The 18,128-nt window shown below is 48.1% G+C and overlaps 1 protein-coding gene across 2 annotated transcripts; it reads right to left on the bottom strand.

Annotated features, from left to right (window-relative positions):
- Positions 1–5,605: 5,605 nt before the first annotated feature.
- On the bottom strand, positions 5,606–13,825 carry CKB (creatine kinase B). 2 transcript variants are annotated; one of them, XM_040599874.1, is made up of 8 exons: positions 13,694–13,825; positions 11,968–12,155; positions 11,336–11,490; positions 10,313–10,445; positions 9,225–9,396; positions 7,468–7,591; positions 6,555–6,744; positions 5,606–5,970 (listed from the first exon to the last, which is right to left on the bottom strand). In XM_040599874.1, exons 2-8 carry the CDS (start codon positions 12,143–12,145, stop codon positions 5,792–5,794), a joined length of 1,131 nt encoding a protein of 376 aa, XP_040455808.1. In that variant the 5' UTR covers positions 12,146–12,155; positions 13,694–13,825; the 3' UTR covers positions 5,606–5,791. The 2 variants fall into 2 exon arrangements, with proteins under 2 accessions (XP_040455808.1, XP_040455807.1); XM_040599873.1 differs by lacking the exon at positions 11,968–12,155 and adding an exon at positions 12,620–12,832 and having other exon boundaries at positions 13,694–13,801.
- Positions 13,826–18,128: the final 4,303 nt, after the last annotated feature.

Here is an 18,128-nt window from a genome sequence, read left to right as displayed (position 1 = left end):
CGGCTCTGCTGGCTTCCCGGCAATGGCAGGCGTGCTCTGCCCAGCAGCCCGGGAACATCAGCAGCCTGAGCGGTGAGTAGTGATGATTCAGGGCATTTCACCACAGCCGTGGAGGGAGACCAGCCAGTTTCTGCAGGCAGGCAGCAAGGACACAGCCTGGCCCACGCTTACTGAAACACCAGCTTTCCTGCCCAAGATGACTTCACCACCCAGTGCCCTAAAGCCATCTCATTTGTGTCTCACTGTTGTGGTCACCTCCAGCTTGTCCCTGGCCAGCTGGGGCAGTGAAGCAGGAGAAATCCCCTCTGTGCTGAAGCTGGTGCACAGCCTCCGTCAGTTCCCATGGGCAGGGCTGGCACCAGCACTGAGCCTGCTCTTGGTTTTCCCTCCAGTTTCACCATGCTTTGAACGTGCAGCAGCATTTGAACTGCAAACAGCCACTATTTACACACAAAACCCCCTGTCCTCGATGTATGCACTAACTGCTCTGCCCGACCAGGCTAAAGAACATGGTTTTTTAGTTGAGTTAATTCACTTATTTTCCAGTGTCACTCATTCCCAAGTAATCCAGGAAAGCTTTGCTGTGCTCGAGTACTACCATCAAACACCATCATGATAAGTCACTGCAAAATTATAAGCTGACACTTCCAAGGTCTCCTCAGCACAGGTTATTCTGTTTTACTCTCTCGTCATCAATAATGGATGTGGAAAGAGCAATTGGACAGCACTAAACACAGTGAGAAGCCGAGGTCTTTACATAGATCTGGGGCTTGCACATGTGCCTGTCAAATTAATCTTCAATTCTGGTTTTATTCTGTAATTGCACCATAGAAAGCTTGGGGTTGCCCATTCCATATTTTTAGCTAAAGCTTTTGACATTCATTAAAAACCTCAACATTCACATTTTTCTAAGTGTTACCCTTTCTATCCATTTTGTCAGGTGTTGAGCATGAGACATTTTGCCCTTTGAAAGTTGGTATTCATATACACACACACACACACTTTTATATATAAAAACAAACATTATATATAAATATACACATGTATATGTATTATATGGTTTCTCATAGTCTTACTTACTGTCTGGGGGAGGAAAACAAAAATCTTTTGTAGGTTTGGATGCATCTCTCTTTATTTTTACCCTGTCTGGTAATGCAGATTTTCCCCGTTAATTGTCGATCCCAGTGGGAGCCCATGCTGCCAAGTGAATTACTAGACCCACGCTGTGGGTGTACTAGGTACAGCTTCTCACCTGGCACACTCAACCTGGCTCCGTGCAGGAGGACAGGACAAAAAAAAGAGATGGTTTTTCAAAAGGCAGGGGAAACCCAGTGCCTTCACCTATGAATGCTTCTGCAGCCCAAGGACACCCCTGACCACCAGTTTTCCCATGTGGTGGCCAGCAGCTCGCAGCCCATGAGGCAGAGGTGCCGTGGGGCCAGGAACCCAGGGCAAGCAGGCCATGGCTTGGAACGGAGCTGATCAGGAGTGTAATTTCTGTGTAAGAAAATAGATCCTAACGCATTAAAACCAGTGGGAAAGGGGCAAGCGATGCAAGAGAACTGGTCCTGATTAACCTCTCATCTAAGCATCTCGGGCTGTGGGGTGTCCTCCTCCACCACTGGGCTTGGCTCCCCCTTCGCTGGGAGGGACGGACAAATAAAATCTGACAGAGGTGGAGGGCTGGGCCAGGCCGTCACCCGGGCTATTTCCAGCTTTGTAACTATGATGTTTTTAGGAGAGGTGGGAAGGCAGACTAGCCGGAGAAACGTGGAGCAGCCAAAGGAGCCTGCTGGCAGGCTGCTTCCCCAGGGGAAAAAGCAAAGCAAACAGGAGATGAAAAGGCTGTGATGCCGTCTCCCTTCTCCGAAGCATGCCCGCCCACCACGCTACCGCAGTTTTTGTGTGTGGGTGGGTGGGTGGAGCAAAAACAAACAACACCAAAAAAAACGCAAAAAAAAAAATCACTCAAACTCTCCTGCTCAAGCTATTTCATGTTGCGCAAAAAATATGGTAATGTTCACCTGAGGACAGGCTGGAGCCTAAACCTCCTCCCTCCCAGATAGGTGCTGGAGACATTAGGCAATAGCACCTTCCTTTTTCTTCTTGGCCTAGTGATGGATGAATTGTGGTAGGCAAGGTGGAAAGCCGGTGGCATTGCCCTGCCCTGGGCCGAGCCGAGCCGAGCGAGGTGAGGATCCCCGGTGGACAGCAGGACTGGAGCAGCAGCCTCCCACGCCCCGGGCAGCACTCTCACCGGGCAGCCAGCAGGCAAAGCCACTTTGCTCCACACTTTGCTTTCATGAGAGAGGAATCGCAGGGTTTGGCCACATCATCCCGGGAAGCAGGAGCCTCCCTGGTGCACCCAGACCTCCTCGGGAAGCAGCTGCCCCGTCCTCTTGCCTGGCTGGGGGTGCAAGGGGGTGTATGGGGAGCTTGACCACTTCACTCAGGCCGGGGAGCTTCCCACGGCGTGGCGGGGTGCCCAGGGTCCACGCCATAACGCTGGGCTTACCACCAGCCTTTGTGTGGCTTAGTCTGCAAGCGGGTGAAAGACCATGAATAATTTCCCAGCAGACAGCACGGAAGTGGAACGAGGAGCATTTACGGGCAGTCTGTTGCTGGTTAAGTGTAATGCGAGAGCCAAAAGGTTTCACAAGAATCTTGGTTTCTTGACTAAGGACACCAGGGTCCCAGCAAGCAGGGCGATGCCTGTGCCACAAGGGAAGGGGACCGGGCTGGCTGGGTGCTGCTGGCACGGGCATGGCCCCGCACGGGCATCGCACGCAGGCTGGGGCCAGGTGGCTGCTCCCCGGAGGAAAGCAGAAATGTTCAGAACACAAAGACAAAAAGAAATTCCCCTTGAAAATGTTACAAGGACAGAGCGTGTTTTGAGTGACAAGCCGGCAGCCGGGGAACAGCATGGCGGCTGCGGAGGCAGGGTGCGCAGAGGTGGCCACCACCACAAGGCCCACATACGGCCGGCAGAGCTCGGCTGCTCTCCCTGCCCGAGCAGCGGCCATCATTGCTCCTGAGCCTCTGCGTGACTGAAATGTAGAGGCTGAAATGTCGCTGGAAAGCCCAGAGATGCAACACGCTCCGCTTGGCCTGAAGGGCTTCCCGACCTCTCTCCTCCCCCAGCCTGCACCCACCATCAGCACCCTCGGCCGATGGAGAGGCCCATGCACCGCTCCTGGCCCGGGCAGCAGCACCGTCACCACTGGGTGTGATGCAGCACATGAAGTCACCCACCCAGAAGGCTCCTCCGGCGGCACCAGCTCCCGCATCCTTCCCAGAAGCTACGTGACACGGGTGGCTCTGCTGGCAAGGCTAATTGCCGTGCCCCCGTATAAAGCACAGCAGCGGCTGATGGCCTCCGGGTCGTCCCTTCAGTTTAAGGCTGAGGCACCCCGGAGCCACGGCGGCTCGCCATTGCCCAGCACCACCCCAGGCGCCCAAGGCATGAGCGAGCAGCTGGTCCACGCAAGCTACCTCGTATGGCCGCAGTATCTGAGTGACCTGCGGTGCCCAGGGCGCGACGGTAAGTAACGCTGAGAATCAAACCAAAGCTTTTGAGGCAAGCGGATCGGAGGTTTAATTTCTCTCTTGATCACAGGTTTTTAACAAGTCCCAGCTGGGGTAGGTGGCTGTGTCCAGCCTTTTGCCGTGACAGGTTCATTCTCTGAAATATTTTCAATTGCTTTGTACAAGCTGAAGCAAAAGCACAGTCGTGTTATTCCTTGTGGCAGCAACAGGAGGGAACATAGCAAAGGTGGTGGCTGGGAAGGGAAACCAATTAAAAAGAAATATTTTCTAGATGGATGCAAGCATTAAAGACTAGCTTGCTGCTTTGACCATAATTTTTTGGCCAGCTGCAGGTCCTGCCTCAGACTGCAGGGACCCAGGGGCTAAAACAACACAGATGTAGCTCTGATGTGCTAAGTACACAGGAGAAACAAGATGCATAGGGAAAGAGATGTTTTTATTAGTTCAGCTGATATAGCTCAAAAAAATAGGTAAGTTTTCAGGAATCTCCTTCCATTAATTGCTGTGAGTGCAGTAATGACGCCGTGTTGAGGAAAGGCACCACTAAATGAACATTCTCTGATTACAAGATGCAGCACCAGCTATTTGCCAAGCGTCTGTGCACAGTGACACAAAGCACAGCAAGGGGGATCTAAAGAATATACAGAACCAACCGGTTGCCTCTTGCACCGTTTTCCCTTCCCTGCTCTCACAAGCCTCATGCAGAAAAATCCCTGTGCTGATTAACTCAAGTACAGGAACACCATTCAGCACAGAACAAAACTCTTACATGTGATCTCCTCTCTCCCACCCAGTTAAATCTGAATCATATAGAAAGCTACATTAAAAAAAAAAATCTGATTGGAGATGTTCACTCAGCTTTTCCCTCTCCAAAATTTAATTAGCTTACCCCAACTAGAATCATCACTTCAGCTAAGTGACAGCCTGCAATCACAGCCTTAGAAATATCACAGCCTCTACAAAAGAAAGCTACAGTTATCTGCTCAAACCTATATAAAGCTACACGCTGTGAAGCTATGTATCAGCCTCTCATTGTGCTCCCTCCATAAAAGCCAGGTTTTAGCAGTGGGTAGAGCTGTTGACCAGGTGCTGTTTCCCAGGTTGCACGAGCTGCAGAAGGTGTTGTTACTAAGGGTCTGATGTTCCTAGCTATCAATATTTCTGGAAAACATTGCTCTTGTAGGTTAATAATGTAATGCTTCCATACAGCAAACACACGTGTACACTGGCTACAGCCGTTCTGGAGAACAGACCCGCTTGATACAACCCCGTAAGCTCACACCCAGAGAACAGCTTGAGCTTGCAAGCCAGACCCAGTGTGGAAAAAAACCCCTAACTACTTTGCATGTTTTAATTGACTACACTGCTTCTTTTCAGGTTCACAGGACAACTGGTACATGGGCCAAGGGCCAGCTGAAGAAAGCTTGTTATCTGGTATTTTCCTGTAACTGGCAGCTTACAGCCCTCATCTCTTCCCTGGCTGAGCTGAAACCCACTTAGAGAGAAGCATGGATTTAATTGGTTTCACCTCACTCCTTACCCCCAGAAGAGCAATTAGTTGTTTACACCAACTAGCTACACATCTCCAGATTAAAGATGTGATCTTCTCCACACAAACTAGCTTAGTGTCAGTATTATTATGGGCAGAAATCTAACCTCAGAGCATTGCCCTGCAGCCCCAGGAGGACCCATCTGAGAACAGTCATCCTTTGTACCCAGATCTGTCTCCCCTCCCTGTACAGGAGTCAGCCTGGTTTGCTGTAGTCAGGATAATGACAGTTTACAGTTGCCATGAGCAGATGCACAAGTCAAAGCCTTGCAGGTAGGGCATGTGTGCAGTGACTCATATTTAACACTACTTCTCAGGTTTACAGCAACTGCAATCAAGTTAAAGGTTCACTTTTGACACTGCTTTAACCACACAAACTCAAGCAGACTACAGCAGCACGGCCAGGAAGATGGGTTGGTTTTGTCCACTACCACTTCTAGCATAACAAAGAAAAAAAAACCTCAAGTCACTTAAATCTCAAAGACATTCAGTTAACAAATCTAAGACATCTCAGGCCAAAACAATAGTTTATTTCATTTTCAGCAACATCTCAGCCATCAAAAAAATAAACTCTAACACAGATGGATGGAAGACTTCTCTACAGTGTAACTAAGTGGGCTCTGACCCCAGGGGCTTGAATTGGAGTGACATTTTATTATTCATCCAATAAGTTAGGAAGCATGAGAATAAAGTGCTTTATTTCTGAGCTGGTATGAGGTCATCAATGGACTGGCCTTTTTCAAGGCGTTTTTCCATTTCAATGAGCAGCTTCACACCATCCACCACCATCTGCACCAGCTCCACCTCTGAGAAGCCAAGACGATCAGCATTGGAGACATCAAACACTCCTCCAACAGCAGCTGTGTCCACACCACCTGGAGCAAGAGATTTAGTTAGTACATTGACCACTGCTGGAGCAGGTCAGCCTACCTTTCTTCCCTCACTAGCCTGAGGTGGGAACGCAGCAAGACAATTCTCTACAAGTTGCCACTGCTGCCTCCTCCTACATGTAGGGCGATAAAGCTGCAAGTGGTTGCCAACACGAGCTACTGAGGATGGCATTAGGCCAGCTCTTTATTCTTTTAACCCATGAGCAATCTAACCCATGGTCAGAAGCACCTGCTGTAGCTATTTTCTAGCCAGAAGCTGAATCAGGATTCCCATCCCTGCTTACAACAGGAACAGCTGCCACCAGGTCTACCTTATCTGGCACTCAAAATACCACATAGGACACATGTAGATAGCCAGATACAGTAAGGTATAAGCAGAGCGCTGGCATCCTCAGCTCCTCCAGGATATGATTTTAAGGCTTGGTTCTTTCCATGTGCTTTACAAGGGTACCCTTGGGATGGTCTGACAGGCCCTGCACCATGTGAACCAGACATGGCTCTGGCTATAGCCAGGCATCTGCTGGTGTCTTAGGGCAGGCTGACTAGGGCATCACTGTATCATCTCTCACCTGTGCCTCGTTTCTGCAGCCGAAGCCTCTTGAGGACTTCTCCAAACTTCTCATGCTTCCCAAGGTTTGGTAGCTTGATGTGCACACCAGCACGGAGCCCTGTTCCAAGGTTGGATGGGCAGGTCAGGATGTAGCCCAAGTGTGGATTCCACATGAACTCATAGTTTTTAGACTTGAAGAGAGTTTCTATCTATAAATAGAGAGAATGGATGTTTAGAGATTGTTCTCTGCCTGAAGGATGTAGGTCATCCATTAGTACTCATTTACAGCTTCAGTTACGTAGCAACAGGCACAACAGTTTGAACAGCTATTTAAGTCAGTCACATAAGTCCCCTCCCTTTAGGAAAAAAGGGCCACTAACAAGGGGCTTTTAAGGCCTTAAATTTAGCCTGTCTGACTGCTAGGAGCAAGATTAAGCTACACTACAAAATATGAAGTCACTATCTGTTGGGAAGCTTGATTTAGTACATGTCGAGCTGGCACGTCCATTAGGATTAAGGAAGGGGCTGGTAAGGCTCAAGTTCATATCAAGACTAGAAGGTGAGGAAAAGCATTCAACCTAGAAACTTCAGTCCAGCTTTGCCCATCTACATTTGAGCAACTTCTCCTCCCACCCAGGGTATCACAGTGCTTGATTTATAGAACCATGCAGAAATCCTTTAAGTACAGTTTAGACTCTTGGATAAGGGTGCCACATCAGAGGATTTTTCTAGATTTCACAGCCACAATGCTTTGCCAGTATAGCTGTTTCAGAACCTTCACAAGCTCTGGACCTCATCAGAGTATTCCCAGAGACCCAGGCTATGAAGCTCCACTACGCAGGACTCCAGAGGGGCATGAAAGTTTGCATTCTCAGCTCTAACCAGAGAAATATGTGCCATGTGAACCTACAGCTCAGGCGATATTGATTTACCTGTGTTAGCCCAGTACAGAAGCGGGTAAATACTTCCTTCATGTTGCCACCTTTCTGCATGGAAATAACTCTAAGGTGATCCTCCTCATTGATCCAGACAAGGAAAGTCTTGTTATCATTGTGCCTAGGAGAAAAGATACACAACTTGCCATCTGTCCCACCTGACATTTTCAAGATAATTGTAATAGCACCAAATTACTCATCACTGAAGCTTTTATTTCAAGAGGCTCACTTAGTTGCTTCTTCAAAGCAATTAATCTTACTTCTTTTGTCCGCACAGGACCTAATAGAGTTCAACTAGTAGTCTCTACCTTGCTCTTTTCAAGCGGTAGTTTGAATTGGCCTGCATCTAAACAGGTCAGAAGTAGTAATAACATGACATTAGCCAGCCTTACAGCATTGAACTGTAAAATCCAGTCATCCCCCTAGCTCACTTGTGGCCCAAGTTTACAAATTTAAGAGATTTCATCTGTTCGACAGAGTTTGCAGAAGAGTGATTGCTACAGACTTCAAAGCAGCCCTGTACAGTGATGTTCATAATGACACCAAGCTGACAATGTACAGCAAAGCCTTTTATCAGAATTTTGTCAGATTTTGTTAAACCATACATTGTACCTTAGAGAACTAAGTTGAGTTTTCACTATTAATTTTAGATCAATCAGGCTTTTCAGAGATGCTGTAAAAATCTCTGAACACCAATGAGCCCCTCTTGTCCTAGCTTGCAGCTGGCGGCAAGTACTATCACCAATATTTGTCATGCTGATAATTTCTCAGCTTGATTAGGATCAAAAATTAACCAGTACCTGAGGAAAGTTATTTATGCAGGCAACACCAAGACTTTACACTTCAAGTCTGTAGATTAGTCATGCTCATATGACAGCGCTATCTAGTGCTGGCAATCTGCAGGTAAATGATGCAATCTTAAAGGTGACCTACAGAAACAAAGCATGCTTCCTCTGGGCTGTATTGAAGCAGCTGCAGTAATAAGATTGGAGTATACCAGCTGATAAAAACCTAGCCCTTAGCTTACAAGGGAGCAAGTTAAATATGCTACAGAAGCTCCTGAGATGCAGCATTTTATACAGGGGACCTACATCTGACAAACAGAATCCTTCTATTCCACATGTCTGCATCAGTCAACTCATGTCACCTAGTCTCTGAGGGCAGGGGGCAAAAATCTTATCACTAGTACAGGTGAAGCCATACTAGTCCAGCATCAGTGAGTTTCTGCAAGCAGAAGTGTTGAGACTACAAGGGAGCAGCTATGCATCCAGTATCCAGCTTGAGCTAAGCCAGTGTTGTAGCGTTGTGTGTGGGTTTTTTGTGTTTTGGGGTTTTTTTGGGTTTGTGGGGTTTTTTTGTTTTTTGTTTGTTTTTTTATTTATTTACAGGTTACACTAAGCTCCCAAGACAAGAGCTGAATGTAGTGGCACAACTAGTCCTTCAGAAGTGATCTACTTTCATAAGCTGATTCAATTATTGTCTGGTGCTTCGCTAACCTGTGCTGGATGGGTTGCCTCTGGTTACAGGCTAGCCAGACTGGCTTGATCCTCCTACCAGCCCTATGTGGTGCATGGTAACACTTGTCCAAGTTATGCTGGTTTAGATGCAACTTCCCCAGAGGATATCACACAAGTTTCTCATTAGATTCAATAATATGAATTCAAAAGCTGCCATTCTGCCCAATAGTACAAGCCAAAACTACAAGATTTTTTTGCAGGTATTTCATATGATTCCTCACTTCCAGACATACTTACCAGATACCTCTGGCATCAGGCCAATCTCGTGCCATCCCAGATGCCAACAGAAGAGGAGAAACTGGCTTGTCAAACAAGAAGTGATCATCAATCAGCTGCTGCTGCTCTGCATCAGTCATGTTCCTCAGAGCATAATACTTCCCCTTGAGATCACCTTCCAGACTACCCAGAGCTGAAAGAGAGAGTCACTTTTTAGGATGGGACCAAAGGGGCTAGACATTCCCAGCACTTTAGAGACCACACACAAAGTACAGCAATGTCTGATCCGCTGGGTTTGGTTCCTCCCTTGCTTTCATCTGCAATGGCAATGCCTTTGTGGCATTGCAGAACTTAAGGCAGTATCAGATGATTTGTCTGCACCTTCCAGGCTTATACAAGTAGCCTTTGTTCCCTTACATGCAGTATAGAATCATTAGTGCTGCTTAACTGTAGAAGTTGAGTGCTTTCTTCCAAGGAGAATCAAGGTCATGAATGTAACAAACAGTATTATTCTACTCAAGGGCAAGGTAACAGTCCTTGACAGGTTTTGGAACCACACTCTATAAAGTCCACAGAACTGCACCTTGAGTGTATCCTTTCCTTTCACTTGATGAATTTGGGAGGCAATAAAAAAAAAAACCCTGCAGCTGAGGAGTTCCACTGAAAACTAAATCTCATTCTAGTCAACTGCACATTTGGAGCAAGACTACACCTCTAAGCTGAACATTAATGAAAGTCAATTAAAAAACAGCCACAAAATACTGCAACCATGACTCAAGCCCTGAAGTTGCTACATACCTGTTACATTTCAGGTTCAAAATATGATGAACCAACCTCTTTCCCCACACACATATGAAGAAGCTTTCAAGATCAGCAAAGGTCAACTTAATGCAGTCCAGCTTCCCTCTGACACGCGCTCTTGCTCTCAGCTACAAACTGCAGTGCTGAGGCAGCTGTAACGTAATGAGCCTTTTTCAGGGAAGGCTCCATGTTCAGACCAAGTCTTGAGGGAGGCAGCTTTTTACCAGCTGCCTCCATTTTCAAACTGCAAAGAACAGCGCTTGCGCAAAGGACTTCAGTTCCCCAAAGGCACCAAGTTCTCACTTTACCTTCAACAGAGAGCTTTTCAATAGCCCGCCTCTCTCCTCGACTACAGTGCGGGGGAAGACAGAATCCACGGATGCTTCTACCCGTTCTGACACGGGAACTTAGCACGTAATTGGGATCCAGGTCGTCACCTCCCTAAAAATTAGGAAACCAGTGAGTACAACACTGTTGCCAAGATACCTACTCTGAATACATATAGCTCCCATACATTTCAGTGTGCACCTTATACTTTGATATTGACTACTTGGTCTGTAAGCCAGTGTCTTACTCCAGGACTACTTTCTTCAGCAGTAGCTCAAGTACCTGTGTAACACAACCCTTGTTTTGAGGCTAAGGCTACTAAGTAGTGCTAGAAAACAGGGGTACCACCTGACCATCAGTTTTCTGTTCACTTCAGAGTCCGGTCTGGGCTTCTGTTACCCCTTCCAATCTGCAATCTAGAGGTATTAACACAAGGCAAGTGCTTGTTTTTCAGGTAGGTGTTTACTCTTGCAAATTAGAATTATTCACTACTGTCATCTAGAGTCTCTTATTTTCGAGACAAGCTATGCCTAGCCAATCAACATGGCATTAGGAATTCCTAGAGTCTACAGTAACATTTGCAATCCATGAAATATGCAGAACCCCCTACTCCTAGCCATAACAATGCCTATTCTATAGTACGATACCACCAACTGATATTTAAGGTCAAAGATCAGATAGTAGAAACCGTTAAGTTTATGACAGTCCTTCACTCCTAGGATAGCATTGTTCAGCTTTACTACTACAACCTACAGCTCATGGCCCACATTGCAGCAGCAGCACATGGAGCAAGCTCCTCCTGGGTGCCAGCTGCCCGGTTCTATCCAGGCGCTAACACCTTACACCAGCAAGCTCAAGCCTGATTGCACTGGACACACAGCCCATGTATCTGTGCCGCGTGCAAGTGAAGGGGCCAGAGCCTGAGCAATCAGTTTAGGCAGCCGTCAACAACTTTACCCACTCCTCAGACCAGTAGGCATCAGTAATTGATGAAGAGTTTGTACCTGCAGGTTATCAGCATTCAGGTCGGTCTTATGCTCATCAGTTGGTTTGTAGCCACCATGCCTGTCTTCAATAACTGGATCAAAGAGTTCTTTAAACACATCATAGGATTCTTCATCACCGGCTACGCATCCTACTGTCATTATGAAGGGATGGCCTGGAGTGGTAATAAAGTCAGAAGAGCTAAGTTTGGGTGATGTTTGGCTGTACTCCAGCACAGCACTAACCAAGCAAGTTCTCCAGTGGTAGGTCTAGTCACTTAGAAATGCATTCTTACATAAAAAGATTTGGAAAGACCCTACATTTTACACTTCATCCAGTTAGTCAAATGCAGTACTATGGAAACCCACAGCTGTTGCCATTAAACCACACTCATTTGTCAGGCTTTGTTTAGGACAGATCTGCACAGCACATCCAACTTCACTAGCTAGTTTAGACCACCAGATAAAACTATGTCTAAACAATCATGCTTTGCTGTAAGCAAGCATGCTTCACTTTTTGTTCCTTCTGCTACAGAGCTGCATTGCTGTAGCGTGCTCAAATACCACCTCCACACGATTAGTTTTAAGTCACCATATTCAAAAGCACCAGTTACTTCAGCTGGCTCACACAGAATATTCTCAACGCATTTTACCAGGATTATCAACCCCAGTCTGAATGACATCATCCAGGGTGAAGCCACTGGGCGTGACTCTGTCTCTCAGTTTCTTGTATAAATCCAGGGTTAGAACTTTAGCCATGTGGTTGTTGTGGGTGCTCAGGTCCGGGTACTCCTCATCAGGAGGCAGTCTCTGATTATTTAGTTGGGCCATTTTGATATTGCTAGAGTAAAAATAAATACTGTAATGTTAACATGTAAACACGTCTGCTCCCCCTTTTTTCATAGAAGTGCTACAGAACATCACATAACCAGTTTGGAATAGGAATAGACCAGAACAGCCAGGTAAGCCAACATTATATTTTTTTCCCCCCCGGTTGTGTTATAATTAGAACGCATTTGGTTTGGGTTTTTTTTACCCCCTTTTTTTTTTTTAGACTGAAAGTATTTAGCAGAGCAGTTACATAATTGAAGCGTCTGGGAATTGATATGTCAGATCACAGCACGGAACATGGCTTGATAGAACCAGGCCTCTTTTTACACAGTCACACATTCAGAGCCGTCTCTCAATGCTTTATGAGATTTGCCTCTCAGCAGCTCAAGAGCTTTGGGTGCCATTGTCAAGAAGCACTTCCAGGAAGGAGGGAGAACAGATTGTCACGCACATCTAACGGTCCCCAGCCATTACCTGGGTTGTCTACCCCAGTCTGGATGACATCATCCAGTGTAAATCCACTGGAAGTCTGTTTATCCCTCAGCTTCTTGTACAGGTCCAGGGTCAGCACCTTGGCCATGTGATTGTTGTGAACACTCAGGTCAGGGAACTCATCATCAGCAGAGTACTTCATCTTCAGGAGGTTGTGGCTGTTTGAGAAGGGCATGTCTGACCCTACCGCAGTCACTAGGGGAGAAAGAGGGGAAGCCTATCACTGGGGGCTCCGCAGGCCTCCACACCGTTCGGGGGAAAGCCAGGCACCCAGGCAAGGTCACCTTGGCTGTCGTTCCACCCGTGCCTTTCACACCTCTGCTGCTACACCACCTCCCACACGAGCCAGGAAGGAGGAAAGAAAAAAGTTCTTCACCTCCACCAGCCTTGCCCCGTCCTTAAACATCCCCGCCGCAAGGGCAGGGGCTCTCCCCGCTCCTCCGCGGCACCGCCCGGATGAAGGGACGCGCCCAAGGTCGCACGGAGCGGCCGTGGCAGCGCTGGGCAGACCCCGCCGGCGGCTCTGGGGCGGGGGGGGGGCGGCCGGGGGGGGACCCCGGGCCGGGTGGCAGGTGAGCGGGGCGGCACCGCGATGCCCTCGGTGTGCTGCCGTGCCGGGGCTAGGGGTGCCCCGCCTCGGCCCCAGCAGCGGTAGCGCCCGGCGCCCTCCGCGCCCGCGGAGCCTCGGCTGCTCCCAGACTTAGGAATGGAGGGGTGGGAAGCATCCAACAAGCCATTACACAACAGACGGCTCCCTCAGGGGACCTGGTTGGGGGGAGCATATGTAACTACCCTGCTAAATACCGGGTTAATCTGGTTTTAGAGCGGGGCCCTCTCCAGCTGGGGGCAAGCCTGGTAAGCACCTGCACCCCGTCCCCCGCTCCGGCTGCACGCCGGGCGCCCCTGCCCCGCACCACCGTCGTCCCCCCCCCCCACCGCACCCCCGCTCCCCCTCCTCAGCCGGACCGGCTCCACCCCACGTAGCAGAAAAATAATAATAACAAAAAAATAATCTTATCGAAAGCTGCAGGAAGGCTCGGCTGCCCCGGGACTTACCGAGGGCTCCGCAGCTAAAGCAAGGACCTCCGCGCCCGCTCAGCGACCCGCTGCTGCCCTAGCCGGAGTGGAGCCGCGGCACTGCTGCCGCGCCTCTTTTATATAGAGCGCGACCCGCCGCCCCATTGGCCGCTATTTATAGGCCATTCATTCCATTGGGCCAGGCGCGGGAGGGCGGGGCGAGCGCCCCGCCGCCGGCCGGGCCGAGACTTGCCGCCATTTTGCTTGGCCTCGGGGAGGCAGGACGGCGTGGCGCTCCGCCGGGGCAGCCCCCTGCAGCCGAGCGGCGACGGCGACCTCGGTGGCTTCATTGAACGTGGACATGCGTGCGGAAATATGTCCCTGCGTGCCATCGGCCAAGGCCTGTCCACAGGTGGCGGTGCCTTTGTGCAGTAACGCAGGCGCGCGGCCTGGTGCCATTCAGGCATCGCACCTTGGATGAGGAGTCAGTAACGGGAGCAATAACCAGCCGTCCTGAAAATAAGGGCTTTGTGTTCTTGGAGCTGGCACACCCTGAGTTGTGTGAGCGATTAACTGTCCTCGAGTTGGCTCAGCAGAAGCCACCGACATGGCTGTGGATCAGGTGCTTGGGCCCCGGCACCGGAGAGCGGTGCCTTGTTCGGCAGAGGAGGGGCCGGCCCCTCGCCCTGTGCCTCGCCTCCAGCGCCTGGGAAGCCACGAGCTCAATTTACAGTTTAATTTGAAAGGACATAGGGTGGTTGAGTAAGGCACAGTGAGTCTTCTCCTCATGAGCCAAAAAAAAAAGTTTTTAGGAGTGGAGAGTGGCCAATTTCCCCCTGACGACAAAAGCAGGAAGGTTGGGATCTGACCCATTTAAAGCTCACCTGCAATTCACGAAAACAGTGACTTCCACTGGTCTCTTTGTATGGATGAGCTGGGGTTGTCACAAAGCTAAGATGCAGCTGAGAATCCCATTGTTTGCAGAAATAAATACATTAACGACGTGACTATCTTGATCTGACTTTCACCTTTACATAATGGTTTCTTTATCTTTCTCTGACGTGTATTTCTCACAACAGAACCCAAGTTTATCCTCCTGTCCAAACACTGTACTTACCCATGTGGACACGGATCTGAGTCACAGGGTTGCTCTCTTTGACACCAGTCATGAATGTCAGGAGACATCGGTTGAAACTCCCACCACAACTCTTTCAGCACCACAACCAGTACCCTTACCCCAACAACGAGAAGTGTATGCACTTTACAGAACTGCTTAGGATTTAAAAAAAGTAAAATAGATATAGAGGAAATAATTAGAAAATAATTAGAAAATAAAAAGCACAGGCTGCTTCAAATAAAAATGTGTTGTGTTTGGCTGCCATCCAGATTTCCAAGTTATTCCAGGTCTGATAGTCTGAGATGCTGAGTACACAGATCTTCAGTAGAAGCCACGGGCTCGGCATCTGTGCAAGTCCGGTCTCTTAGCTCCCGGATCAAAGAACAAATCCTCTCTCTAGGTCTCTTTTGCCTTTTTAACCTCACAAAATCTTCCCATACATTTTACTGGCTTCACACAATGCTCTTGCTTCAGAACAGTGTAAACTGCAAATAATGGCATCACTAAGCAAGTATTAAATGAATGGAAGTGTAAAATCATACCCAGAGTCCTCAAAATACACGTAATATTGCTGGATGACCTCAGATGCAAACAGAGTTCTGGTTTGGGGGTTTTTTAATGCAAAACATTCAGGTTTTATTTTTAATTTAGAACAATAGAAAGAAAACTTAGAGCATTTGCTTATATTACACCATACTTTTGTGGTGTTTTTCTTCACAAAAAAAAAAAAAAAAGGCAAATCAGGGTCAGTACTGAAGGCTCCTTTTGTCTTATTTCATAATCTATTGCCACACAAACACAGAAGCAACCAACTGCTCTGTAATATAATTGTTCTGTAAATTCACGGAGTCAAGGTCACGTCAAAAACCAAAATCCAAGGATCTATTTCTATTCATTGGATATGCTCTTTCCCTCCCAGTCTTGCAGAACAGGGAATACCAGTCATTATTATAAGCTGGTAGTAGTCTCAATGTGCCATTCATTACAGCACTTCCGACACAAACAGACACCTCTTCTTCACAAAACTTTTTTCTGAAAAGAAGACATGGAAAGAGAGACACAGGCTCAAAACCAAAATACATCCAATTTACATGTTTAATAAAAAGTGGACCCACTACCCCCTTTTTCTTACCACTATTTGACAAATTTCTAGCATGCAGTAAGTCAGAAGTGGCTATTACCTCACTGAGTTTTATTCAGACAGCATTTTAAGGTTTGCTGAAAGCTGTGTAGATTGGATCCTACCTTTGTTACAGCATCCCATCCCAGCTTCCTTAGTGACTTAATTATAGATGCTGTGCTGTGTGTCAACTGCCTCTGATCAACTGTTTTATCTAGCTCATCTGCTGAGAGAATATTTTCTTTGGATAAGCCTGTATGGCCTGTTAGACTGTGATAAAGGCACCAGTACTTATTTTCTGTGCTGGGATGACATCTTAGTGCATACTGACATACGCTATATTGCTGTTCTGCAGCTCAGGATGGAAAGGTGGGGTGATTACTCCAGAGATCTCTGCACTGAGCTTTAAAAATAACGAATTAAGGGAAGTTAATCATGGGCCATGCAGCTATCTTCCTAAGAGGCTTAATTATAAATGTTGTGCAGTGTACAACTGCAAGAGGAGATGGGTGTTAGCTAGTGAATGTGTCTTCTGAAATTACCTGCGTGAACCTAAGATGAACCTGAAGAATTAGGGGATAAACATCTTCTTGAAAATCTAGAATATTCCAAATTAGGAAACAGCAAGAGAAAGTGGTGTGCTACAAACAACTGAATTGTTTCCAGTTCCTAACTGATAACTAAACGGCACTTGAAAATTAAATGTAACACTCATGGTTGCAACTGCATCTGCTTAACTTAAATGCTCAAATGAAACTTCTCTTCCCATTTACATTTATCACTTAAAATATATTTGCCTAGTTATTATCCTTGGTATATTTTTTCAGGCTGCTTGGGTAGTCTGTTGAAAATTACTGATCATTGCCAGTGAGCTGAGTGCCTGTGGAAACTAGGAGTTGCTAAGTGTCTTGGTCTCGCATACAGTCAGCCCAGTGATCCGAACAGCAGTTCATCATGGGAAAGAAAGGACGCAAGAACATAAACAATGACAAATATAACCAATGACACTAAAAATGACAGAGAAAAAACAAGGTAGGTGCAAATATAAAGGCACAGTAGAGCCATGATTGCCAGTCAGAAAAACAGCTGAGTAGGAGTTCGCCGTTTAAGAAACCTCTGAAACTGCATACATTATGTTTAGATTAGATGGAGAGGAGTTTCATAACTAAATAACAAAGACTACTGCAATTACAATATGGGCAGGTCAACAGCATAACAAAAAATATGTTCTTACTGAAGAGAATGAGCAAAAATTCCCTTATACTTGATGGAATCACATTCATTTAAAAAATCACAAATTGTCATCTAAACGGCACTCCATTATGTTCTTGATTGTGGAAGGAAGACTTTTCCTCCACTACTGTGCCTTACAAGTTACCGGTGAACACAGCACGGTACAGAGTGTTATCTGATTTAGCTGGGAACGTTACCTGCACGTCCAGGGTGATTCACATGCTCTCTGCTATGCCCATACCCCTCCCATGCCAGGTGGCTTGGGCTTGTTGCAAGCAGAAGATGAAGCGATACTCTCCTCCTTGCCTCCTAACTACATCCCCCATACCACCAGGACACACAAGGCTCTCCACATCACTTCAATCCTAAACATGAGACAGAAGTAGGAGTTAGTACCATGCTATTTGGGGTTTAGATAACGATTCTGCTGCTTCTGAGCCCACATTGTGGTTTCTCCTACAGCCTTACGAAACCCATATGAAGAACTTGGTCTGCCTTGAGCTGCCTCTCCCCCGAGCAGGCTGCCCTGGGGGAGGGCAGGCAGAGCTTTCTGGAAGCCACCTGAGGTGAGGCCCAGCTCCAAAGGCAGAGCTATTCCCAGGGGAATGGGCTCACCCCTGCTGGCAGTGGCCCTCAAGACTAGCCACAGGCACACTCGATGGGTGATGATGAGCTCCCACTGGGCCCATCAGTCCCCATCACAGCTGACCACGGCGACCCGCCGCCCACTGGGCCCCCTCAGGTTTCACTGAGGGTGACTGCCCCCACCGCCCCCTTCCCCCCCCCCCCCCCGGCAGGACCACCCCGGCCGGCTCGGCTCGGTGCCCGGAGAGCAGCCGAGGGCGGTCGGTGACCGTTCCCCTCCCCGGGGACCCAGCAAGGAGCGCGGAGAGGACGCGCAGCGGGGCGGCGGGCTGCGGGGCCCGGCGCCTTGGTGGGTTGCGGGGCCTGAGGGGCCGGGCGGCGGCTGCTGGGGCTGACCGCGCCGGGCACGGGCGGCGGCG

Source organism: Falco naumanni, chromosome 7 (genome assembly GCF_017639655.2).
Source record: "Falco naumanni isolate bFalNau1 chromosome 7, bFalNau1.pat, whole genome shotgun sequence".
NCBI classification, from domain to species: domain Eukaryota; kingdom Metazoa; phylum Chordata; class Aves; order Falconiformes; family Falconidae; genus Falco; species Falco naumanni.
This window is presented reverse-complemented; position numbering and strand designations above follow the sequence as displayed.

Excerpts from the sequence above, each read along its gene's own strand:
- CKB (XM_040599873.1), bottom strand. The coding sequence starts at position 12,812 with ATGCCCTTCTCAAACAGCCACAACCTCCTGAAGATGAAGTACTCTGCT. Across the intron at positions 9,397-10,312 it reads TGAAAAGCTCTCTGTTGAAG|CTCTGGGTAGTCTGGAAGGT; the intron begins GTAAAGTGAGAA and ends TCTCTCTTTCAG. Across the intron at positions 5,971-6,554 it reads GCTGCAGAAACGAGGCACAG|GTGGTGTGGACACAGCTGCT; the intron begins GTGAGAGATGAT and ends CTCTTGCTCCAG.